Below are 27,512 nucleotides of genomic sequence, written 5' to 3'. Positions count from 1 at the left end.
GTTTGGAAGATCATTGATGTATATGAGGAAGAGAAGGGGACCAAGGACACTTCCCTGCGGAACTCCAGTATCAAGTGGCCGTGTTGTTGATGCTGTGTCTTTAATGGTAACATACTGATACCGGCCCGGTGGCCTGGTGGCTAAAGCTCCCGCTTCACACACGGAGGGCCCGGGTTCGATTCCCGGCGGGTGGAAACATTTCAACACGTTTCCTTACACCTGTTGTCCTGTTCACCTAGCAGCAAATAGGTACCTGGGTGTTAGTCGACTGGTGTGGGTCGCATCCTGGGGGACAAGATTAAGGACCCCAATGGAAATAAGTTAGACAGTCCTCGATGACACACTGACTTTCTTGGGTTATCCTGGGTGGCTAACCCTCCGGGGTTAAAAATCCGAACGAAATCTTATCTTATCTTACCTATTAGTAAGGTAAGATTTGAAATAAGCAAGCGCATGGCCTCTTATACCGTAATGGTCAAGTTTGTGGAGTAGGATGTCGTGGTCTACTGTGTCAAAAGCTTTTCTTAGGTCAATAAAAATTCCTAGTGGATATTCCTTATTTTCCAATGCTGTGTAAAGCAGATCTAGCATTTTTATGATTGCATCATTAGTGCTTTTATTTTTCCTAAATCCAAATTGGCATACACACAACACACATAAATAAATGCATATTATACAATAGATAAATTAAAATTTAAATCAACATTTAAAATAATATTTACTTACATTTATTGAAGAGATTTGCTGGCATCTGGAAGATAGGGAGGAGGAGAGGGTGAGGATTTATTGTTTGGAAGGGGAATCCCCTTCCATAAAGACTTTAGGTAACAAGTCCTTATCTGGGGTTACTTCCCTTCTTTGTCTTTTAAGGCCATTAGGACCAGCTTGAGAGTCACTGGACCCCTGTTGCACAAAATAACTGTCAAGAGTGCTCTTTTTCTGGCATCTCTAAGATTTCCCTGAGGTGGGACAAGGTTTTGTCACTGAACATGTTGCAGATATGGCTTGTTTCAGCTTGGTCAGAATAATACTTTTCAACAAAAGTTTGCAACTCATTCCACTTTGCACAGATGTCCTTAATCACAAAAGAAGGCATCTCCTTCACTCCCTCCTCCTCCTCCTCCTCCTCCTCCTCTGAAGCAAGTTCCTCAGCTGTGATCTGATGCTGTTCCAGTTGAAACTCTTGCAGTTCGTCAGTGGTTAGCTCTTCCCTGTGGTCCTCCACCAACTCTTCCACATCCTCGCCACTCATCTCCAACCCCATGGACTGGCCCAATGCCACAATACCTTCCACAACAGGCAGAGAGTCAGCAGGGTCAGGGTCAGCCTCAAACCCTTCAAAATCCCTCTGGACAACACATTGTGGCCACAATTGTCTCCAGGCAGTTCAAAGTCCTGGAAGTCACTCCTTCCCAAGCCTTACCTATAAGGCTTATGCAATGGATGATAGTGAAGTGCTTCTTCCAGAACTCTCTTAGGGTCAACTGAGTGTCTGAGGTCACTTCAAAGCACATTTCAAACACTGCTTTGGTGTAGGGTTTTTTGAAGTTAGAAATGAACTGCTGGTCCATGGGCTGGAGGAGAGGAGTGGTATTAGGAGGCAAGAACTTCACTGTAATGAAATTGAAGTCCCTAGACAATAGGTCTTCCAAGTTTGGAGGATGAGAAGGAGCATTGTCCATTACCAGGAGGCACATGAGTGGCAAATTATTTCCCAGGAGGTATTTTTTCACACTGGGGCCAAACACTTCATTGACCCACTCTGAAAATTTGCATCGTGACCCATGCTTTATTACATTTGCTTTCCACAAGACACAATTTATTCTTGATGACATTGTTTTTCTTAAACACACTGGGATTTTCTGAGTGATACTTTAACCCTTAAACGGTCCAAACAGATCGACGCTCAAATTCGTAGTGCTACAAAAGTAGATCTACTTTTTTTTACATATTTTCAAATATAACAAAAAAAAATGTAGATAAAAGTTTTTTTTACACGTTTTCAAATGTAAAACAAAAAAGAAGATCTACATTTTTTTACATACTTTCAGATGTTGAAAAAACGTATATATACGTTTGGACCATTTAAGGGTTAAAATCCCCACTAGCATTAGCACAGAACAAAAGAGTGAGCCTGTCTTTCATAGGTTTGTGTCCTGGCAGTGCCTTTTCCTCCTGAGTAATGTAGGTCCTCTTTGGCATTTTCTTCCAAAGCAGGCCTGTTTCGTCACAAGTGAACACTTGTTAGTGTTTGAATTTTTGAGTCTCTACGTACCCCTTAAATTCATGCACAAATTTTTCAGCCCCTCGTTTATCTGAACTGGCTGCCTCACCATGCCTTACAACACTACACTTCTTAAATCTGTCAAACCAGCCTCTGCTGGCCTTAAATTCACTAAAATCAAAACTGGTTTCAGGCATTTTCTTTATAAGGTCAGCATGCAACTGCCTTGCTTTCTCACAAACAATCGACTCTGAAACACTATCACTCGCTATCTGTTTATTGTTGATACACCACCAACAACTTCTCAACCTTTTCGACTGTTTGTGATCTATTTTTGGATAACATGTCAACACCTTTCGCAACATCAGCTTCCTTGAGTTCTTTTCTCTTCGCCAGGATAGAAATGATAGTTCATTTGTTTTTGCTGTACATCCTGGCAAGCTCCCCCACATGAACGCCATTCTCGTATTTTTCTACAATCTCCTCCTTCACTGCTATGGTGTTCCTCACTTTTTTTTACCACAGGGCTACCGCTAGGAAGTTTCTTTGGGCCCATGGTAGCTTATTTCACAGTCACAATTAATGCCTGGATGGGTGGCTGGCTGGCTGGCTGGCTGGGTGGCTGGCTGGATGGCTTGCTGGCTGCCTGGCTGGCTGCCTGGCTGGCTGCCTGGCTGGCTGCCTGGCTGGCTGCCTGGCTGACTGCCTGGCTGGATGGATGAGCGTGCAGGGTAATGCTCACTCAAGGATAAACAGCGCTAGACTGGCTCACAACGCCTGCGCAGGGAAGCGTGCAAGCGCGGACAGGCGGACAGGTCTGGTACGCCAGCCAAAACCCGGGGCAATGGCTGAAACGCTGGACAAAATTTGGCCGAAAAAAGTGGTCAAAACCCAAAGCGGCTGATTCTTAGGGTGGCTGAAACCCAGGATTCCACTGTAATATAGCAGTCTACTGTACAGTATATGTTAACTACTGTACATTCTTTTGTACCACTTAAAGAAATAAATTTATATTTATGTTAAGATAGGGACCATAAGATCCCATGTTATAACTCAAGATGCACACTGGGACAATAATTTTCTGTACACACTTCATTTTTATGTAAAGTGAATCTGTTTTTGGCATAAGAGCCCTGAGATGCAGATCTGGGTGGTGATAACAAAACAACATAATATAAGACAAACATTGTAAACGAGGGCCCTGCATGTACAGCTCCCACTTTTCGATGTTCTATGTTTTCGTTGGCTTTCAATTGAACCAGTGTTCATTGTGTTCAGTGCTTCTACTGGTTTTCCGCCATTTTAATACAAGAGTTGCGTAAGGGAAAGATGAACGGTGTTGTATTTTAGGGTATGTATTGTACGTACTGTGTATTTATTTTACATTTTTATCTGTTTTGTATGCCTAGCTTTATTGAGTGCTTAATACAGGTAGGGGTCCCCACTTTACAGCATTTTGCTAATGCAGTAGTTGTCAGTTATACCTATTCTTCATTCATTCAGACTTCTTACAATAAATATATTCACCACTCATTATAGGCTAAGAACAAAAATATTGTAAGTAATGTGTGTACTGTACAGTGGAACCTCGGCTTACAAACGCCCCACCATGTGAATTTTTTAGGATACGAACCGTTGTTCTGTCGATTTTTTGTTTCTGGATACGAACGAAATTTCAGGATGCGAACTTCCCCATCAAGGGAGGTTCCTTAAATAAATAAATAAATAAAATATTTATTTCTTTGCAAAGGTTACAATGTGTGTTCACATGTATGATTGGAGCAACAAATGCCTCTATCATGCTGAGGCATTTCGGGCAGACTTAACCTAATACTAATAGACTACTTAAGTCTAGACAGGTGAAAAGTGTACTAGCAGTGGTTACCAATGTTTTGTTGATGGTGGCGCCAACCACTGGCTGCTTTTTGAAGTTTCTCCTTACTGTTATTATTATTACTATTGTATTATTATTATTGCTATTATAATAATAATGATTATTATTAGTAGTAGTAGTAGCAGTAGTACATACATACATGTTGAGGGGCTCTTGATCTAGGGAATTGGATCTGTGCTCCAGGTCCCTATATTAATAATAATGATAATTATTATTATAATACGTATGTACTACTAATACAGTGGACCCCCGCATAACGATGGCATCACATAGCGATTAATCCGCATACCGCTTGGTTTAATCGCAAAAATTTTGCCTCGCATACCGCTTAAAAACCCGCTCACCGATTTTCGTCCGAGACGCGTCCAATGTGCGGCCTCAGCCACGCTCACATGTTCCGCCGGTGGCATTGTTTACCAGCCAGCCTCCGCGGTAACATCCAAGCATACAATCGGAATATTTCGTATTATTACAGTGTTTTCGGTGCTTTTTCTGGAAAATAAGTGACCATGGGCCCCAAGAAAGCTTCTAGTGCCAACCCTACAGCAATAAGGGTGAGAATTACAATAGAGATGAAGAAAAAGATCATTGATAAGTATGAAAGTGGAGTGCGTGTCTCCGAGCTGGCCAGGTTGTATAATAAACCCCAATCAACCATCGCTACTATTGGTGGTACAGCTGCTGCTGCTGCTGCACTGTCAGCTGCTGCTGCTGCTGTAGCATCGTCTGCTGCTGCTGTAACATCGTCTGTTGCTGCTGTAGCATCGTCTGTTGCTGCTGTACCACCGTCAGCTGCTGCTGCTGCTGTAGCATCGTCTGCTGCTGCTGTAACATCGTCTGTTGCTGCTGTAGCATCGTCTGTTGCTGCTGTACCACCGTCAGCTGCTGCTGCTGCTGTAGCACCGTCTGCTGCTGCTGTAACATCGTCTGTTGCTGCTGTAGCATCGTCTGTTGCTGCTGTAGCATCGTCTGTTGCTGCTGTACCACCGTCAGCTGCTGCTGCTGCTGTAGCACCGTCTGCTGCTGCTGTAACATCGTCTGTTGCTGCTGTAGCATCGTCTGTTGCTGCTGTAGCATCGTCTGTTGCTGCTGTACCACCGTCAGCTGCTGCTGCTGCTGTAGCATCATCTGCTGCTGCTGTAACATCGTCTGTTGCTGCTGTAGCATCGTCTGCTGCTGCTGTAGCATCGTCTGTTGCTGCTGTACCACCGTCAGCTGCTGCTGCTGCTGTAGCACCGTCTGCTGCTGCTGTAACATCGTCTGTTGCTGCTGTAGCATCGTCTGTTGCTGCTGTAGCATCGTCTGTTGCTGCTGTACCACCGTCAGCTGCTGCTGCTGCTGTAGCATCGTCTGCTGCTGCTGTAACATCGTCTGTTGCTGCTGTAGCATCGTCTGCTGCTGCTGTAGCATCGTCTGTTGCTGCTGTACCACCGTCAGCTGCTGCTGCTGCTGTAGCATCGTCTGCTGCTGCTGTAGCATCGTCTGCTGCTGCTGTAGCATCGTCTGTTGCTGCTGTACCACCGTCAGCTGCTGCTGCTGCTGCTGTAGCACCGTTGTTGGTGTGGCTTATTGAGAATACCAAGAAACAATTAACCCCAGAGGATTTGCCACCCAGGATAACCCAAAAAAGTCAGTGTCATCGAAGACTGTCTAACTTATTTCCATTGGGGTCCTTAATCTTGTCTCCCAGGATGCAACCCACACAAGTCGACTAACACCCAGGTGAACAGGGAAAAATGCCTGGAACTAGTGCTCATATTGGTGAATTTAAAGCCAGCAAAGGTTGGTTTGAGAGATTTAAGAATCGTAGTGGCATACACAGTGTGATAAGGCCTGTTCTGGAAGAAAATGCCAAACAGGACCTACAGTACTCAGGAGGAAAAGGCACTCCCAGGACACAGTGTCTCATCAGTCATTGCTGCATCTTCAATAAAGGTAAGTGTCATTTATTCTTCATTTAGTAGACTAGTACATGCACAATATATACTGTGCATGTACTACTCTACTATTGTGCATGTATCCTTCTCTTTGTGTGTGGGAAAATGTATATTTCATGTGGTAAAAATTTTTTTTTCATACTTTTGGGTGTCTTGCACGGATTAATTTGATTTCCATTATTTCTTATGGGGAAAATTCATTCGCATACCGATTATTTCGCATAACAATTACCCCTCTTGCACGGATTAAAATCGTTATGCGGGGGTCCACTGTAATGATAATACATAATAATTACGTATAATAAATAATAACAATATAATAATAACAATAATACTATGTACTCTCCATGGGGAAGTGGAACAGAATTCTTCCTTCGTAAGCCATGCGTGTTGTAAGAGGCGACTAAAATGCCGGGAGCAAGGGGCTAGTAACCCCTTCTCCTGTACAAATTACTAAATTTAAAAAGGAAAACTTCTGTTTTTCTTTTTGGGCCACCCTGCCTTGGTGGGATACAGCTGGTTTGTTGAAAAAAAAATATACTATGTACATAGTGCGTATAATTTAGTTTGACAACACTACCACAGTGCTCACCAGTGCACATGTGCTTACTGAGCTACCCTCACGGTGCAAGGAATTCTTGTGATTTCCTTATGTTTCGTGCAGTTAATTCACCAGATTTCTTTCTTCTAACTATGTGTCCTAAGAAAGCAAGTGCAAAGGACAGTGCCGAGAAGAAAAAGAGGATGATTTGCATGAAATTAAAGCAAGAAATTATTGATAAGCACAGACCAGGTACGTAGTGTAATGAAATAAACATAAAAATTGTACATAGCGACCACTCTCTCAACCACACTCCTCCTCCCTCGCCGTCCACGTAATGACATATTTTATTCATTCTAGAGTATACATCAGGTTTCTATGTTATTTATATTGTTTATTATGTCATATTAGATGAATTGTGACAAAAAATAAGACATAGAGTTGATATTAGGGTTATTTCGTCATGCTTCCTGAGAGCAGGAATTCGGCTGGAACGAATTAATTGCATTTCAATTAATTTAAATGAGGAAAATTGACCCAGCATATGAACAAATCAGGATGCAAAAAAGTCCATGGAACAGATTAAATTCATAAGCTGAGGTTCCACTGTATATGCATTTTTTAGGCCTAGCTATATTGCTCACTTAACCCTTTGCCTGTCGCAGGCCCCTTTCTGAAACTGTCATTCTATGTCACAAAATACAGTACTGTATTCAAAAAAAAAAAAATTATTTTTTCTTACCAAAATGTTAGAATTATTTTACTGAGTGTTTTAAGCCTAAAAAAAATTTTTGCCATCAGTACTTACCGAGATATAGAGGCACAAAGTTGGCAGAAAATGAGTGGCGTATAGCAACAGCGGCGAATGCCACCCACCCGGTATTCTTTTATTTACTCCAATTTGAAGGTTTCTTGTATTTTCAAATATTTTTCTTTTTTAAGTAACTTATGTGGCCTGTGAGACCAAAGTAAGGTGCATTGTTCAAATATACACTCATTGTTTATAACACAATAACTGAACAAACATTATTGCTATTAGATTGTGTATAAAACTTGTTTACACAAACAAACAATACAAAACATTGTTTATTACTATTGTTCCATAATATATATGCATATGTACAGTCACTGAACACTTTCCTAGAACTGCTGCAGCTTGTGGAACTCTTTGAAACATGGGTATATGCAGAGTGGTACTTGACACACCTCGCACATAAAACGAGTGTCTCTGCATGTTTGTGGGCATTTTGTGGTATGTCCACATACAGAACATCTCTTCTGAGCACTTTTCTTGAAAGCAGTAGGAGGCAGTTGTATGGGGTAGTGATCACCAGGCCTCAAACGAGATGACATGTGTGGGTAATTTCGTGGGCGCTGGTCTATTACAGGTGTTGCTCCTTGGTATTTTGCGATTATTTGTCTGATGACTGACAAACAAAATTCACCATATTTTGGTTTGTTGTTGGTCCTCAACTTGCATATGTTATAAGCATTTAGCATGGAATTATCAAGAAGATGGAAAAAAAGTTTTATATACCACTTATAACTCTTTCGTACACAATCAGCAAACCCAATCTGCATGTCACATTTGTTCACTAAGCGCATATTGAGGTTGTAGTCCATGACAGCTGCAGGTTTTAGAATGGGTTCATTGGTCTCTCTGTTGTGCCTGCCAGTGTGTGCCATTTCGTTTCTGTGAACTGATGTCAGCACTGACATCACGTTTGTCATGCCACTGAAATGCCATGATGTCATTGGCAGCAAAGGCCTGCACCTCACCTCTGCGAGTGCCAGCGTCGAACCTTGGCATATGCTTCCGATTACCACGCACTGTGCCACACAGGTCTGTCAGGTTCACTTGCAAGAAATCGCTGAGTATGGGGCTTGTGTACCAGTTATCAGTATATAATATATGCCCCTTACCAAGATATGGGTCCACAATTGTTCGAACCACATCACCAGAGATACCCTGTAACTTCCTGGTATCTCTCAGTGTATTACTGCCAGTGTACACAATGATATCCAAAACGAGACCACTTTTGCAATCACACAGTACAAATAACTTTATACCAAAGTGTTTCCTCTTGCTTGGTATGTATTGCTTGAATGAGAGTCTTCCTTTGAATAAAATCAAAGACTCGTCAATAACAAACTTCCTGAAGGGATAAAAATACATGCAACACTTTCGTTTCAGGTACATAAACACATTTCTGATCTTATATAACCTGTCGCTTCTGTCAGGCCTTGATTTGTCTGAAAAGTGTAACATACGTAACAGTATCAAAAAACGATTCACACCTATAATGTCACTAAAACCGGGGGTTGAAATCAGGCGTTCTGTTAACCAGTATGTGGTGACAGTGTGCTTATACACATGTGGCATAAGCATTATTGTGGCAGAAAACAAGTACATCTCTGCCACAGTTGTGTCCTTCCACTGGTGTAGCCGTGATCTTGGTGAGAGAAATGTACAGTGGACTCCCGCTTAACGATTACCTCCCAATGCGACCAATTATGTAAGTGTATTTATGTAAGTGCATTTGTACATGTATGTTTGGGGGTCTGAAATGCACTAATCTACTTCACAATATTCCTTATGAGAACAAATTCAGTCAGTACTGGCACCTGAACATACTTCTGGAATGAAAAAATATCGTTAACCGGGGGTCCACTGTATTTGCTATGGTGTACTCATAGTATGTGTTGGTTTCCCTGACAATAATGTCCATCAGGGGTTCATCGAAGAATAACTGAAAGCATTCCAGTTCAGTAGCATTGTTCCCAAGTGTACACGATGGCCATATTCCACTTTGTGTTTCATCAGAGTCATGGGGACTGGGAGCAAACTCGTCACCTTGCTGCCAATCCCAGATGCAGTCTGCTGGTGGGTTCTGGATATTGAAACGTAGTTGTGGTTGTGCAGGTTGTGGGGTTGGGTGAGGCTGGTTGTAGTTGTGCAGTCAGCAGTGTCAGTAGTAGCGTGGCCCGCTGCTGGTGCCACATGACTCATGCCACCATCACTATCACCACCACCACCTGCTGCCTCACTCACATCATTCATACCCATCATAACAATATCGTCATCTTCACTATCAGGTCATGGTGTAGGGCCAAGGAATGTGCTCCAAGATTTACTCCTTTCCCTTGGAACAGCATATGACACACTACCAGACCGCATGCTACATCATATATACTGCCACTTCACTTGGGAATATTCACCCTCACTGTCGCAACTAGAATTGCTTTCAATAGCTTTGAAATCACTATCACTATCACTTTCACTGCTCACATCTGAGTCTTGTACATGGGCAAATAGTTTCCTCTTTCATCCTGGTACAGGTGAACGTGAACGAGCCGGCCCAGCACCAGAGGTGGAAGGTTGTGGGTCATCTGGATTTTCATCACTAATTACATTATCCTGGGCACTGTTTTTGGTCACACCCACTTGAAAACCATGGAATTCACTTCACTGACATTTCCATCGCTGTTAGAGCTATCACTTGGGAACAAAAGACCTTCAGTCCGCCGAGGAGTGAGGTACTTCTTACCACGAGGCATGGTGAAAATGGACTACTAAGATGGTGTTCCCACAATGCACCACTGAGTCCTAGATTTTTTTCACAGGGCACACACCCACCACTCAGACCCATTCTCTTTCATGTAGGCCTACCAGCTGTCTCCCGCTTGATTTGAAACCGCTAGAATTTACGCATATAAATACGTCCGAAACAGTGGCACGTAAGACATATTTATATGACCAAAACAATCAAAGGGTTAATATATGGTAGTGTAAACATGTTATCAGGCTTTTATATTCATTTGAAAGTGAAAAAAGGCTAAGTTTCACTTTGCAGCAGTAACCCAGAACCTAACCTGCTGTATAAGTGGGGCCCACCTGTATATGATAGTATGAACATGTTATCAGGCATTTTAGATGCATTCGATAATGAAAAAACTGCTCTTTTCTACCCACCGACAACTCTTGCCCGAGTAGAGTGATAGACTCTATCACTCTACTCAGAAGATTGTCACATGCAGCCTTCTCCACCTGACCCAGCATTCTCATCCTGTAAATAGTCACATATGTTTCACCCAGGTAGATTTGTTTGTGACTTGATAAAGCCCACTGACAAAGAGAACGAAATGTGCTCGATTTTAAATAATTATTTTCTCTCGGGTTTTTACACAGGAAGACCCTTACAATATCCCAGTAATTAATTTTTATAGTGGGCCTGAAGAAGATAAATTATGTAACATCACAGTCACTAGTGAAATGATTATGAAACAAATAGACCGACTGAAACAAAATAAATCGCCGGGTCCTGATGAGCTTTTTTCAAGGGTTCTTAAGGAATGCAAAATGGAACTCTGTGAACCATTAACTAATATTTTTAATTTATCTCTTCAAACAGGTGTAGTGTCTGATACGTGGAAGATGGCTAATGTAATTCCTATTTTTAAAGCAGGAGACAAGTCGTTACCATCAAATAACCGCCCGATAAGCCTGACCTCAATTGTAGGCAAATTGCTAGAGTCGGTTATAGCTGAGATTATAGCTTTTGAGGCTGTTAATAACAATAAAGAATTTGATACTGTTTATTTAGATTTTATTGAGGCTTTTGATAGAGTACTGCATCAAAGACTGTTAAAGAAAGTGGCAGCTCATGGCATTGGGGGAGAAGTGCTCTCATGGATAGAGTCATGGCTCACAGACAGGAAGCAGAGAGTGTGCATAAATGGGGTTAAATCTGAGTGGGGATCTGTAACAAGTGGCATTCCACAGGGATCAGTCTTGGGCCCATTGTTGTTATATATATACAGTGGACCCCCGGTTAACGATTTTAATCCGTGCAAGAGGGGTAATTGTTATGGGAAATAATCGCTATGTGAATGAATTTTCCCCATAAGAAATAATGGAAATCAAATTAATCCGTGCAAGACACCCAAAAGTATGAAAAAAAAAATTTTACCACATGAAATATACATTTTCCCACACACAAAGAGAAGGATACATGCACAATAGTAGAGTAGTACATGCACAGTATATATTGTGCATGTACTAGTCTACTAAATGAAGAATAAATGACACTTACCTTTATTGAAGATGCAGCAATGACTGATGAGACACTGTGTCCTGGGAGTGCCTTTTCCTCCTGAGTACTGTAGGTCCTGTTTGGCATTTTCTTCCAGAACAGGCCTTATCACACTGTGTATGCCACTACGATTCTTAAATCTCTCAAACCAACCTTTGCTGGCTTTAAATTCACCAATATGAGCACTAGTTCCAGGCATTTTTCCCTGTTCACCTGGGTGTTAGTCGACTTGTGTGGGTTGCATCCTGGGAGACAAGATTAAGGACCCCAATGGAAATAAGTTAGACAGTCTTCGATGACACTGACTTTTTTGGGTTATCCTGGGTGGCAAATCCTCTGGGGTTAATTGTTTCTTGGTATTCTCAATAAGCCACACCAACAACGGTGCTACAGCAGCAGCAGCAGCAGCTGACAGTGCAGCAGCAGCAGCAGCTGACAGTGCAGCAGCAGCAGCAGCTGTACCACCAATAGTAGCGATGGTTGATTGGGGTTTATTATACAACCTGGCCAGCTCGGAGACATGCACTCCACTTTCATACTTATCAATGATCTTTTTCTTCATCTCTATTGTAATTCTCACCCTTATTGCTGTAGGGTTGGCACTAGAAGCTTTCTTGGGGCCCATGGTCACTTATTTTCCAGAAAAAGCACCGAAAACACTGTAATAATACGAAATATTCCGATTGTATGCTTGGATGTTACCGCCGAGGCTGGCTGGTAAACAATGCCACCGGCGGAACATGTGAGCGTGGCTCAGGCCGCACATTGGACGCGTCTCGGACGAAAATCGGTAAGCGGGTTTTTAAGCGGTATGTGAGGCAAAATTTTTGCAATTAAAGTAAGCGGTATGCGAAATAATCGCTATGTGATGCCATCGTTATGCGGGGGTCCACTGTATATCAATGATCTTGATGAGGGAATTACGGGTGATTTGAGGAAATTTGCCGATGACACAAAGATAGGTAGGAATTCGCTCATTTCACTAGTAATTCCCTCATCAAGATCATTGATATACTATATTATAAAAAACAACGAGCCCAAGACTGATCCCTGTAGAACGCCACTTGTTACAGATCCCCACTTGAATTTAACTCCATTTATGGACATTGTCTGCTTCCTGTCTGTTAGTCATGACTAGATCCATGAGAGCACTTTTCCCTCATTGCCATGATCTGCCACTTTCTTTAACAGTCTTTGGTGCGGAACTCTATCAAAAACCTTACTAAAATCTAAATAAACAATATCAAATTCTTTATCGTGATCAACAGCCTCTAAAGCTTTACTGAAGAAGGTTAATAAATTAGTTAGACAAGAACAGCCTCTTGTTAATCCTCAAAAGCTTTACTGAAGAAAGTTAATAAATTAATTAAACAAGAACGGCCTCTCGTGATGGCTTCTTATAATCTCAGCTATAATTGACTCTAGTAATTTGCCTACGATTGAAGTCAGGCTTATTGGGCGGTAATTAGATGGTAACGACTTGTCTCCTGCTTTAAAAATAGGAATTACATCAGCCATCTTCCACATATCAGACACTACACCTGTTTGAAGAGATAAATTAAAAATATTAGATAATAGTTCACCGGCTGGCTTCAAACATACAATCGGGTTGAGACTCCGGTTCAGATACACTCACACACAGACTGAGAGCCTTATGATGTAGACAGCCCCTTGTGGTCTGCAGATTGGAGAGACCCAGTTCCAGTCCTACAGGCTGAGAAAATAAATGTTACCAGAGGACACACAGATTATGGCATAGAGAGACATGAGTAACCAGATGAAACCTTAGCCAACAGGTAACTTAATGCAATTGTTAGTCCCGAGGACTACTTAATAGGAGGAGAGTGAGGAGTAGAGTGACACTACTGGCTTACCCAGGCTAGTAGGTAAACTTAAGTAGTTCTCCCCCAGGATGGTAGGGGTTGCCGACTGTTACAAACCCCGAGCAGTTTGATGGATAACTACTCGTTCACCTATAATATTTGTACTCCTATCTTGCCCGAACTGAGCCCACTAAAGTCACCACAATTATCAACCACAGTGGGCCCTCGAGTTTTGTAATTAATCCGTTCCAGAGAGTGTGATGAAAGTTGAAATTTACGAATGCTGACAAATTTACGTACTTGTGTGGACTCAAAAGTCCGCACCTCACTGCCGACTATAGGTTGATTACAAACTCCTTGCGACTCAGGAACTGTTTGTACTACCTGATCTTATTTCTCACAAAAGCTACAAGTTCTTCCAGGCTGCATTGAGGCACTGAGTGGAAACTTCACTCCAGGAATTCAGAGTGAGCCTCACACAATCTAAGATGCTTAACTTAGTCTTCCAGAATTCCTTAAGGGTGATAGCTCCATTTCCTGAAGTCTTTAAAAAACACTTGGCAGACATCATCTAAGTGTAAATCTTCTTGAAATTCTCAGTAAATTGCTGGTCCAGTTACTGCAGCAGAGAGTGGTGTTGGCGGGGGGGAAGGAATTTAATTGTAACTAAGTTAAATTCTGTCTCCAGAGATTGGGCAAGTTCTGGAACATGTCCTGGTGCATTATCTAACAGTAACAGTGCTTTTAGAGGAAGTCTGTTGATCTGTAGGTAGTTCTTGGCTGATGGATAAAACGCTTCTTTTGCCCATTCACTGAAGGATGGTCTTGTCACTCAGACCTTCTTGTTGCAGTACCAGAACACATCCATCTTGCCCTTGGATACTTTTTGTTTAAACACTCTGGGGCTTTCTGAGTGATAAACAAGCATTGAAATCTCCAGAGGCATTGGCACCCAACTTCAGAGTAAGTCAAACTTTGATAGGCTTATGTCCAGGCAAATGGCCTCCTCCTTTGTGATAAATGTTCACCTAGGCATTCTTTTTCAAAAGACCCGTATCCACATTGAACGCTTGTTGAGGAAGACGATCCTCAGTAATAATCTTAAAACTGAAGTTGAAAAGCTTCAGTAACTTCCTTATCAGCACTGGAAGTTGTGCCATTTCTCACAACTCTCTTAATATCTGCCTTTTTCTTGAAATCTTTAAACCAGTCTTTGTTAGCTTAACAATTATCATATGGAGTAGCATATTTTTGTGAAGATATAACTTACAGTGTATCTCCCCTCATTTGCTTCTCTCTTAAGACTATAAAAAAATTTGTCAGTTTCTGATCAGTACTTACCGAGATACAGTGCCGAGAAGTGCCGAGAAGTTTGTCCAAAATGACCTGGTGGCGGCAACATCGACAATTTCCACATACGGGCATTACTTTAATTAGCCATTTTTGTAGTTTTTTCTTTTCTTTTCCATTTTTTTCTTTTCCTACTAACATTTGGGGCCTGAGAGACCAATACTGTATATAATGTATATATATAAACTCATTGTATTGAATACAATAACCGCACTAAAGTTATTATCATATTATTGCTTACCACTGTTGTTTATTACAATAAACATGCACAAATCCTGTATAATACTGATTTCTATCATATATTTACATATTTACAATCACTGGACATGGTTTTAGAACTGCTGGAGCTTGTGGAACTCCTTGAAACAGGGCACCATGCACAGAGGTACCTTACATTCCTCACACATAAACCAAGTGTCTTTGCGTCTTTGTTGCCGTCGTTTTGTTTGTGCACAGACGATGCATCTCTTCTGAGCTAATTTCTTCTGAGTTGAAGGATGCTGTATTATGAAATGATCACCTTCCCTCCTCAAACGCTTGGGTATATCCTGAGGAGTTCGAGGACCTTGTTGTATAGCAGGTGTTGTTACCTGGTACTTCATTATGAGTTGTCTGACAACAGACAAACAAAATTCACCATACGGTGGTCTGTTGCCAGTCTTCATTTGGTACATATTATATGCATTGAGCATTGAAATGTCCATGAGATGGAAGAAAAGTTTCATGTACCACTTGTAACTCTTACGAACACAATCAACAAAGTCAATCTGCATGTCACACTTGTCAACCAAGCGCATGTTTTGTGAATAATCAATCACTGTCACTGGTTTTTGAATACGTTCATTAGTTACTTGATCAACTTTGCCACTGTCTTGCATTTCATTACGGTGAATGGTTGTCAACAATGTGACATCTCGTTTGTCATGCCACCATAATGCCATGATGTCATTGGCAGTAAACACCTGCACGTCATCACCACGAGCACCTGCGTTGAGCCTGGGCATATGTTTACGATTAGAACGCACTATGCCACACACATCTGTCTCGTTCACTCACAAGAAATCACTGAGTAATGGGCTTGTGTACCAGTTATCGGTATATAATGTATGCCCCTTACCAAGATAAGGTGCCATCATGCTTCTCACTACGTCACCTGAGATACCCTATAACATCTTGGTATCTTTCAAAGTTTTACTTCCCGTGTATACAACAATATCCAATACCAGGCCACTGTCACAGTCACAGTGTACAAACAGTTTTATACCAAAGCGTTTCCTCTTGCTCGGTATATACTGCTTGAATGACAGCCTACCTTTGAACAAAATCAAAGACTCGTCAATTACAAGATTCTTGAATGGATAAAAGTATATGCTGAACTTTTGAGATACATAAAAACATTTCTAATCTTGTATAACCTGTCACTTCTGTCAGACCTGGTTTTGTCAGAGAAGTGCAACATACGTAACAGTAAGATAAACCTGTTCACTGGGATGATTTCACTGAAGACCGGGGTAGAAATTAGCCGATCTGTGGACCAGTATGCTTTTATATTATGCTTATAGACATGAGGCATAAGCATTATTGTTGCAAAAAGCAAATAAATTTCTGCAACAGTCTTCTCTTTCCACCGGTGTAGTCTTGACTGTGGTGATATGATCGTATTTGCCATGGTGTACTCAAAATACTTGTTACTTTCCCTGACAATAGTTTCCATCAATGGCTGGTCAAAGAATAATTCAAAGAATTCCAGTTCATTTGCAGTGTTTCGAAGGGGACAAGTTGGTAGAATTCCACTTTCAGAGTCATCAAAGTGGTGGGGCTTGGGAACAAAATTGGGATTTTGCTGCCAATCCCAGATACGGTTTGCTGGTGGATACTGGACATCATAGGCTGGTTGTGCGGGTAGTTGTGGTTGTGGTGGGCTGGTGGCTGATGCTCCGCTTTGTCCTTGAACTGCGGAGTCAGCAGCGTGGGTCCCAGCCTGGCCGTGGCACTACCATCACCACTACCACCATCTAGTGATGCCTGTGGTCTATCCATGCCAAGTGTAGCCACATCATCCTCACTATCACTATCTATACCTGGTGTGGGGCCACGGGATATACTCCGGGATGTACTCTGTCCCCTGGGCATGGCATAGGGTACACTACCCGAGTGCATGTGGCAGCGTACACATTGACGCTTCACTGGTGAATATGATTCCTCACTATCACTACTCGAATGATCGTCAAGAGCAATAAAATCACAATCCACGTCACTGTCATCATCATTACTGAAGTCAGAGGCCTGGCCACGTGAAAATAATAGTTTTCTCTTTCGTTGAGGTACAACCGACCGTGACTGATGAGTGCCCACACCAGAGGTAGAAGGTTGAGGATCATCAGGGCTTTCTGCACTATTATCGATATCCTGGTCATTCCTTTCGGTCACTAACTGATCAAAGCCAAAGAATTCGTCTTCATTTCCACTTCCATCACTGTCAGAACTATTAGATATTAACAGGAGAGTCCCAATTTTCCTTGGAGTGAGAGCTGCCTTGCAACGAGGCATGGTGAACAAGGGTAACTGAGCCGGCGTTTCCACAATGCTATGCAGGCGCCTAGATTTTTTGCTCATGGCGCACACCCACCACAAAGACCCGTTCTCTCACATGTAGGCCTATGAGCGTTTTTGCTCTAAATTTGATGGCGCTAAAATTTTGGCGTATATCTACGGTTTGGATACTCAACGTGAAGCTGTAGATCTACGGGACGGACCCTGAAAGGGTTAATATCCTTTATAATTTCTTTTGCTTGATAATAGAGATGGTTGATTGTGGAAAGCTATACTCATTTACCAATTCACTAATTTTAGCTCCATGTTTTTTCTCAATTTCTTGCTTGATCTTTAGAGAAACTGGCTGTGTACTGCTCACTTTAGGGGCCTTGATGACTTGGTAACACAAACTGTTTACTCCTCATTTTAGAGGTCTTGATGACTTGGGAACACAAAAGATGGTATAATTAAACCACGGTACGAGCAGGGATTGAACTCACAGCAAGTGAGTCATAAAACTCCAGACTGGCACCTACAGTGGTTTGTTTGCAATTGTGTCGTTACGATTTCGTGAGTCATGGTATTATTAAATCACAAATGCAGTTGTGAAGGGTAAATAATTCAGAGTTAGTGCAGGCAACACACATGGTACCTTCAAACGGAAGAGGAAACAATAAACTTTAGCAAAAGTTCTGTTGTTGGCTGATATGCTACCATAGAGGCATTCAGCCCCATTGTTGATTGGTTGCTAAGCCACCCCCACATAACCCCACTCATATTGGCTCAGATGCTGCCCAAGAGGCAAGCTTCTGTGTTGCTGGTTAAATGAGGCCCACCCACATGCACCAACCATTATACAAATATCGTATCTCCAATTTTTCATCGCAGCTTAACCCGTAAACGGTCCAAACATATATATACATTCACTACCCCAGTGCCCCGAATATTTTGAAAAATAAAAAAAACTTTTTTTTATATAATTTTCATGTTCTGATAATTACAATTTATAGTAGTTCTTGTCATTTCATAACCAATCTTTGTTCTGACACTAGTATTAGGTACTGAAATTGTACTCAAATTGTCACAAACACACTGACAGGTGAACATTTACACCTGCCTTGGACATTTACTATGGTCTTGGAATATATACAAAGTATTTATAGGTCCCAGCAATGTTTTGGATATGTGGAAGTATATAATAATAATGAGGAGGAGGAGGAGAAGGAGAAGGAGAAGAAAAATATGTAATAATAATAAAATAATAAGTTCCCTTGAAGCATGAAAAACAAAGTCCACCTCTGACAGTGACGTGATAAGATGAGATAACATCTGATAAGAGCTGATGTTTGATGAGCATACAGGAGGGTGGGGGAGGGTGCAGCAGATAGGAAAAGATTAGAGGTGATGTTTAATGAGCATCGCCCTCCTTTGTTTTCACTGGTACACAAACATGTCTGTCTATTTGTCTGTCTGTCAAGCTCCCTGTCTATCTGTCTATCCGTCGAGCTCTCTGTCTCAGAGAGAGCCACAAGACTGCATCATCATCTTTACTCACATCTTCATGCAGAGTATAGCACTTTGTCTGGATTTTTTGGGTTATCCTAGGTAATTTACACTATGTATACATGTATTTATGTGTACCTGTGAGACAGAGATAGACAGACAGATAGACAGAGACAGATAGACAGAGACAAAGATAGAGAGAGAGACAGAGATAGACATAGATACAGACAGACAAATGGAGATAGAGCCAGGCCGCCAGCAGCCGGCCAGCCACACAGCTGGCCACCATGCAGCTGGCAGCCAGCTGGCCAGCCAGCCAGCCAGCCAGCCAGAATTGTTTCTCTTGACTTAGGGCATAGGTTATAAGACATTCTGAAAGGTTGTTGCACAAATATTGCACATGGGTTATTATCGAGGTTTTTTTTATATTTCCTCGACCACTTGTGGCCACATCCACCTCAAAGCCACTAAACTCAGGGTCAAAATCACTTTCCTCTTAAAATGGGAGTGTTAATACTACATGACATCAGTGAATCCAAGGTGTTAACAGGTGTTTACTAGCTGCGCTGTTGATGCTCTAGCTGGCGCTCATTAGGTAGAACTGTCCTTTCTAAATCTAAACTTATCTAATTTAAATCCATTACTGTGCTCCTTGGAGAGACACAAGACCTTATTAACCCTTTGTACTAAGTGAGTCACAGATTTTTCAAATCAATAGGCCACGCACACTGAGTGTTAGAAGTTGTCCAGCATTCTATGCTGACCAGGCATCCAATTTCAGGCCAGTCGTGCCAAATTTCTGAAGGCAGATGAAAAGGAGGGTAAATTACGACCATATATATACGTTGTCCATCTAGGTCTCAGAGAGAGCCACAAGACTGTGTCATCACGTTTACTCACATCTTCAAGCAGAGTATAGCACTTTGTCTGGATTTCTTGGGTTATCCTAGGTAATTTACACTATGTATACTTGTATTTATGTGTACCTGTGAGACAGAGATAGGCAGACAGATAGAAAGAGAGACAGATTGAAAGATATAGAATGAGGGAGAAAGATAATTAGATAGAATGGAGGAGGGGAAGCAGCATCCGACCCCATTGTTTTGACAGGCAGTAGGGGTAGTGACAAATGAGACAATATGTCACTTTGACAGCTGCCGACTTCTGACTCAAAACAATTATAAGCCACACACTCGCACACAAGACAAGGAGGAGGAGAAGGAGGAGAAGGAGGAGGAGAAGGAGGAGGAGGAGAAGGAGAAGGAGAAGGAGAAGGAGAAGGAGAAGGAGGAGGAGAAGAAGGAGAAGGAGGAGAAGAAGGAGAAGGAGGAGGAGAAGGAGGAGGAGAAGAAGGAGGAGGAGAAGGAGGAGGAGGAGAAGGAGGAGGAGAAGGAGGAGGAGGAGGAGGAGAAGGAGGAGGAGGAGGAGGAGGAGGAGGAGGAGGAGAAGGAGAAGGAGGAGGAGGAGAAGAAGGATGAGAAGGAGGAGGAGGAGGAGGAGGATGATTGTTTGTTTTTGTAAACAAGTTTTGTAAACAATATATTGATAATTATGTTTGTGTGCTTATTGTGTTGTATACAACGAGTGTATATATGTACATTGCACCTTACTTTGGTCTCATAGGCCACATAAGTTATGTGAAAAAATAAAATACTGAAAAAAACAAAAAACCTTCAATTACAAGTAAACTAAAGTTTACCGGGTGAGCGGCAGTCGCCGCTGTTGCCATACGCGGCTCATTTTCTGCAAACTTCACGGCTCTATATCTCGGTAAGTACCGATGGCAAAATTTTTTTTTTTGGACTAAAACACTCAGAAAAATAATCTTAACATTTTCATAAGAAAAAATAATTTTTTTTTTTTTTGAATATTTGGCGACATAGAATGACAGTTTCAGAGAGGGGCCTGAAACAGTCAAAGGGTTAATATCCCCTTTATTAATACCTATCTTCCACTTATACACTTCGATCAGGTCTCCCCTCATTCTTCGTCTAACAAGTGAATGTAACTTAAGAGTCTTCAATCTTTCTTCATAAGGAAGATTTCTAATGCTATGTATTAATTTAGTCATCCTACGCTGCACTGTTTACTCTAGCTGGCACTCATTTGAACTGGTGCTCCCACAAGGTACTAAGTGATCCCAGATTTTTTAATACCATGCACACTGAGTGTTAGAACCCATTCTATGCTGACCAGGCATCTCAGGCCAATCGTGCCAAATTTGAAGGCTGGAAAAATAAAACGTATATATACGTTTGGGGCACTAGCGGTAAAAACGTATATACATATACGTTTGGACCGTTTATGGGTTAACACTAAATTCCTCTATAAGGGTAAATCATAACTCAAAATTATTGTAACTCCAGCCCATCACAAGTCAAGAGACCATTGTATATCAGAGCTACTTGTTCTTTGTATTGTGGGCATATGTTCTGTTGTAGCTCTCCAGGAAGAGTTTAAGCTCAGAGTTAATGTTTATATTGAGTGTCCGTATCCTCTATATATAGCATGGACAGTAGTGTGAATATTTTCAATGTTAATTAGATTTAAATTTTTGAATAGGAGAGGGAGGCACATGTTGTCTGGAATCTTAGTGAGTGATCGTTCTGCAATTTATCTCAGTATACTATTGAAATCAGATGTAGAATTAGTCAACAGAAAGATGTAACAGGTAGAAATTACACAATGCATACTATAAGCAAATTTTTATTTAATATTCAATACTTTACTGTGCTTATAAGCAGACATTTTAATAAAAAATTATTAACCAGGTCAGCTGACAAATTGGTTAACCGAGGCAGTATCAGACACCAGCAAGTCTCTCTTTGTACTAGTGGACAAAGGAGCACAGAGATATAAATTTGATGCTAAGTTGAAATACAAGTAAGTAGCATTTCTTTTGTCGACTGTTTTATTTTTTTTCAACAAACTGGCTATATCCCACTGAGGCAGGGTAACCTAAGAGGAAAAACAAAAGTTTCTCTTTTTAAATTTAGTACAGCAGGGCCCCGCTTTACAACGTTCCGCTAATATGGACATTTCAAAATATTACCAAAACTTGCTATATGGCTCCCCCCCCCCACCTGACTTTCTAATACAGTCACCAGGCCCCACATGGTTTGTTTACATTCTCCATGAGCTCTGCGTCTCTCCATTATATCTGGAAACTTTTTAAAATTTCAAGTGTTTTAGTTATTTTATATTTTATATATACTTCCCTGTAAAAGTAGGTCTAAGACAGGGATGTGTAATGTCACCATGGTTGTTTAATATATTTATAGATGGGGTTGTAAAAGAAGTAAATGCTAGGGTGTTCGGGAGAGGGGTGGGATTAAATTATGGGGAATCAAATTCAAAATGGGAATTAACACAGTTACTTTTTGCTGATGATACTGTGCTTATGGAAGATTCTAAAGAAAAATTGCAAAGGTTAGTGGATGAGTTTGGGAATGTGTGTAAAGGTAGAAAGTTGAAAGTGAACATAGAAAAAAGTAAGGTGATGAGGGTATCAAATGATTTAGATAAAGAAAAATTGGATATCAAATTGGGGAGGAGGAGTATGGAAGAAGTAAATGTTTTCAGATACTTGGGCGTTGACGTGTCGGCGGATGGATTTATGAAGGATGAGGTTAATCATAGAATTGATGAGGGAAAAAAGGTGAGTGGTGCATTGAGGTATATGTGGAGTCAAAAAACGTTATCTATGGAGGCAAAGAAGGGAATGTATGAAAGTATAGTAGTACCAACACTCTTATATGGGTGTGAAGCTTGGGTGGTAAATGCAGCATCGAGGAGATGGTTGGAGGCAGTGGAGATGTCCTGTCTAAGGGCAATGTGTGGTGTAAATATTATGCAGAAAATTCGGAGTGTGGAAATTAGGAAAAGGTGTGGAGTTAATAAAAGCATTAGTCAGAGGGCAGAAGAGGGGTTGTTGAGGTGGTTTGGTCATTTAGAGAGAATGGATCAAAGTAGAATGGCATGGAAAGCATATAAATCTATAGGGGAAGGAATGAGGGGTAGGGGTCGTCCTCGAAAGGGTTGGAAAGAGGGGGTAAAGGAGGTTTTGTGGGCGAGGGGCTTGGACTTCCAGCAAGCGTGCGTGAGCGTGTTAGATAGGAGTGAATGGAGACGAATGGTACTTGGGACCTGACGATCTGTTGGAGTGTGAGCAGGGTAATATTTAGTGAAGGGATTCAGGGAAACCGGTTATTTTCATATAGTCGGACTTGAGTCCTGGAAATGGGAAGTACAATGCCTGCACTTTAAAGGAGGGGTTTGGGATATTGGCAGTTTGGAGGGATATGTTGTGTATCTTTACACGTATATACTTCTAAACTGTTGTGTTCTGAGCACCTCTGCAAAAACAGTGATTATGTGTGAGTGTGGTGAAAGTGTTGAATGATGATGAAAGCATTTTCTTTTTGGGGATTTTCTTTCTTTTTTTGGGTCACCCTGCCTTGGTGGGAGACGGCCAACTTGTTGAAAAAAAAAAATATACATGTACACTGATAATTATATATACTTATGTGTACCTTTACCTAAGTAAACTTACACACTGTGCTGGCGTGCAGGTACATATTAACCCTTTGACTGTACACAAATAACCCGCACATAAAAGAGAGAAGCTTACGACGACGTTTTGGTCCGACTTGGACCATTTACAAATGGTCCAAGTCGGACCGAAACGTCATCGTAAGTTTCTCTCTTTTATGTGCGGGTTATTTGTGTATCGTTCCAGTCACGGTATTGTGCCTTTTTTGTTATTTATAACCCTTTGACTGTTTTGGTCATATATATACGTCTTACGAGCCAGTGTGTTTGACGTATTAATATGCCAAAATTCTAGCGGCTTCAAATCAAGCAAGAGAAAGCTGGTAGACCCACATGTGAGAGAATGGATCTAAATGGTCAGTGTACACCATATAAAAAAAAATCAGGGAGCCAGTGATGCATTGTGGGAATGCCATTTCAGTAGTCCTTGTTCATCATGCCTAGTGGTAAGAAATATGTAACTCCCCGGCAAATCTGGGACTCATCTCTCCCCAAGTGATGCTCTAACACAGATGGAAGTGTCAGTGAAGATCAGTTTCATGGTTTTGAGGAGTTTGTGACCAAAAGCAATGCCCAGGATACCAGAAGAATGAAGGATGAAGGAGAATGAGAGAGAGAATGAGAGTGAGAATGAGGGAGAATGAAGGAGTAAGAAAGGTAATTAGGTAGGAGGATGGAGGGGAATCGAGCGTCCAACCCCATTGTTTTGACAGGTGGTAGGGGGGGTGAATAATGATACGATATGTCATTTTGACAGCTGCCGGACCCTGACTCAGCACATTTAGAAGTGTGTGTGTTAGGTAAGACACATATGCAACAGTTAGGTATCTTTATTTCGAAACGTTTCGCCTACACAGTAGGCTTCTTCAGTCGAGTACAGAAAAGTTGATAGAAGCAGAAGATACTGGAAGACGATGTAATCAGTCCATCACCCTTAAAGTTTTGAGGTGGTCAGTCCCTCAGTCTGGAGAAGAGCATTGTTCCATGGTATGAAACAATTTGGGGCACTACGCGAGTGAACGTATATATACGTTTGGACCGTTTAAGGGTTAAACTCCACATCTTGCACCTGTGCTGGTGTGTAAGTACACATTAAAATCATTAAGAGTGTGTTATTGGTCTTGGAGATGCCATATTAATAGTGATAATAATAACAATAATAATCACTCTAAGGTGCATTAAATGTGTATAAAACATTAATATAGACATTTTGCTTAATCCATCTTTTTTTTTTTTTTTTTTTTTTTTTTTTTTTTTTTTTTTTTTTTTTTTTTTTTTCAAAATTATATAATAAACACGCTATGTAACATATTCTTTCTTTCAACACACCGGCCGTATCCCACCGAGGCGGGGTGGCCCAAAAGGAAAAACGAAAGTTTCACCTTTTACATTTAGTAATATATACAGGAGAAGGAGTTACTAGCACCTTGCTCCCGGCATTTTAGTCGCCTCTTACAACACGCATGGCTTACGGAGGAAGAATTCTAATCCACTTCCCCATGGAGATAAGAGGAAATAGACAAGAACAAGAACTAGAAAGAAAATAGAAGAAAATCCAGAGGGGTGTGTATATATATATATGCTTGTACATGAAGTTAAGGGTGTGATAAAAGAGAAAAAGGTAGCTTATGATAGTTTTTACAAAGCAGAAGTGTTATAAAAAGAGCAGAGTATATGGAGAGTAAAAGAAAGGTAAAGAGAGTGGTGAGAGAGTGCAAAAGGAGAGCAGATGATAATGGGAGAGGCACTGTCAAGAAATTTTAATGAAAATAAGAAAAAATTTTGGAGTGAGTTAAACAAGTTAAGAAAGCTTAGGGAAAGTATGGATTTGTCAGTTAAAAACAGAGTAGGGGAGTTAGTAGATGGGGAGATGGAGGTATTAGGTAGATGGCAAAAATATTTTGAGGAACTTTTAAATGTTAAGGAAGAAAGAGAGGCAGTAATTTCATGCACTGGTCAGGGAGGTATACCATCTTTTAGGAGTGAAGAAGAGCAGATTGTAAGTGTGGGGGAGGTACGTGAGGCATTACGTAAAATGAAAGGGGGTAAAGCAGCTGGAACTGATGGGATCATGACAGAAATGTTAAAAGCAGGGGGGGATATAGTGTTGGAGTGGTTGGTACTTTTGTTTAATAAATGTATGAAAGAGGGGAAGGTACCTAGGGATTGGCAGAGAGCATGTATAGTCCCTTTATATAAAGGGAAAGGGGACAAAAGAGACTGTAAAAATTATAGAGGAATAAGTTTACTGAGTATACCAGGAAAAGTGTACGGTAGGGTTATAATTGAAAGAATTAGAGGTAAGACAGAATGTAGGATTGCGGATGAGCAATGAGGTTTCAGAGTGAGTAGGGGATGTGTAGATCAAGTGTTTACATTGAAGCATGTATGTGAACAGTATTTAGATAAAGGTAGGGAAGTTTTTATTGCATTTATGGATTTAGAAAAGGCATATGATAGAGTGGATAGAGGAGCAATGTGGCAGATGTTGCAAGTATATGGAATAGGTGGTAAGTTATTAAATGCTGTAAAGAGTTTTTATGAGGATAGTGAGGCTCAGGTTAGGGTGTGTAGAAGAGAGGGAGACTACTTCCCGGTAAAAGTAGGTCTTAGACAGGGATGTGTAATGTCACCATGGTTGTTTAATATATTTATAGATGGGGTTGTAAAGGAAGTAAATGCTAGGGTGTTCGGGAGAGGGGTGGGATTAAATTTTGGGGAATCAAATTCAAAATGGGAATTGACACAGTTACTTTTTGCTGATGATACTGTGCTTATGGGAGATTCTAAAGAAAAATTGCAAAGGTTAGTGGATGAGTTTGGGAATGTGTGTAAAGGTAGAAAGTTGAAAGTGAACATAGAAAAGAGTAAGGTGATGAGGATATCAAATGATTTAGATAAAGAAAAATTGGATATCAAATTGGGGAGGAGGAGTATGGAAGAAGTGAATGTTTTCAGATACTTGGGAGTTGACGTGTCGGCGGATGGATTTATGAAGGATGAGGTTAATCATAGAATTGATGAGGGAAAAAAGGTGAGTGGTGCGTTGAGGTATATGTGGAGTCAAAAAACGTTATCTATGGAGGCAAAGAAGGGAATGTATGAAAGTATAGTAGTACCAACACTCTTATATGGGTGTGAAGCTTGGGTGGTAAATGCAGCAGCGAGGAGACGGTTGGAGGCAGTGGAGATGTCCTGTCTAAGGGCAATGTGTGGTGTAAATATTATGCAGAAAATTCGGAGTGTGGAAATTAGGAGAAGGTGTGGCGTTAATAAAAGCATTAGTCAGAGGGCAGAAGAGGGGTTGTTGAGGTGGTTTGGTCATTTAGAGAGAATGGATCAAAGTAGAATGGCATGGAAAGCATATAAATCTATAGGGGAAGGAAGGAGGGGTAGGGGTCGTCCTCGAAAGGGTTGGAAAGAGGGGGTAAAGGAGGTTTTGTGGGCGAGGGGCTTGGACTTCCAGCAAGCGTGCATGAGCGTGTTAGATAGGAGTGAATGGAGACGAATGATACTTGCGACCTGACGATCTGTTGGAGTGTGAGCAGGGTAATATTTAGTGAAGGGATTCAGGGAAACCGGTTATTTTCATATAGTCGGACTTGAGTCCTGGAAATGGGAAGTACAATGCCTGCACTTTAAAGGAGGGGTTTGGGATATTGGCAGTTTGGAGCGATATGTTGTGTATCTTTATATGTGTATGCTTCTAAACTGTTATATTCTGAGCACCTCTGCGAAAACAGTGATAATGTGCGAGTGTGGTGAAAGTGTTGAATGATGATGAAAGTATTTTCTTTTTGGGGATTTTCTTTTTTGGGTCACCCTGCCTCGGTGGGAGACGGCCGACTTGTTGAAAAAAAAAAAAAAAGATGTATGTGTAGTGTGACCTAAGTGTAAGTAGAAGTAGCAAGACATACCTGAAATCTTGCATGTTTATGAAACAGAAAAAAGGACACCAGCAATCCTACCATCATGTAAAACAATTACAGGATTTCATTTTACACTCACTTGGCGGGACGGTAGTACCTCCTTGGGCGGTTGCTGTCTACCAACCTACTACC

At 41.2% G+C, this 27,512-nt stretch overlaps 1 protein-coding gene across 3 annotated transcripts in view; it reads left to right on the top strand.

The window, feature by feature from the left end:
* LOC128698409 (tRNA:m(4)X modification enzyme TRM13 homolog) overlaps positions 1-27,512 on the top strand; it is a gene marked incomplete at its 5' end in the record, with an annotated part of 130,639 nt that overhangs the window by 33,732 nt on the left and 69,395 nt on the right. For 2 of the 3 annotated variants that reach the window (XM_070104388.1, XM_070104389.1), the window contains 1 exon segment: positions 21,672-21,783. In XM_070104388.1, coding sequence (XP_069960489.1) covers positions 21,672-21,783 — 112 coding nt within the window. 3 annotated transcript variants of the gene reach the window in all.

Source organism: Cherax quadricarinatus, chromosome 91 (genome assembly GCF_038502225.1).
Source record: "Cherax quadricarinatus isolate ZL_2023a chromosome 91, ASM3850222v1, whole genome shotgun sequence".
Taxonomy (NCBI): domain Eukaryota; kingdom Metazoa; phylum Arthropoda; class Malacostraca; order Decapoda; family Parastacidae; genus Cherax; species Cherax quadricarinatus.
This window is presented reverse-complemented; position numbering and strand designations above follow the sequence as displayed.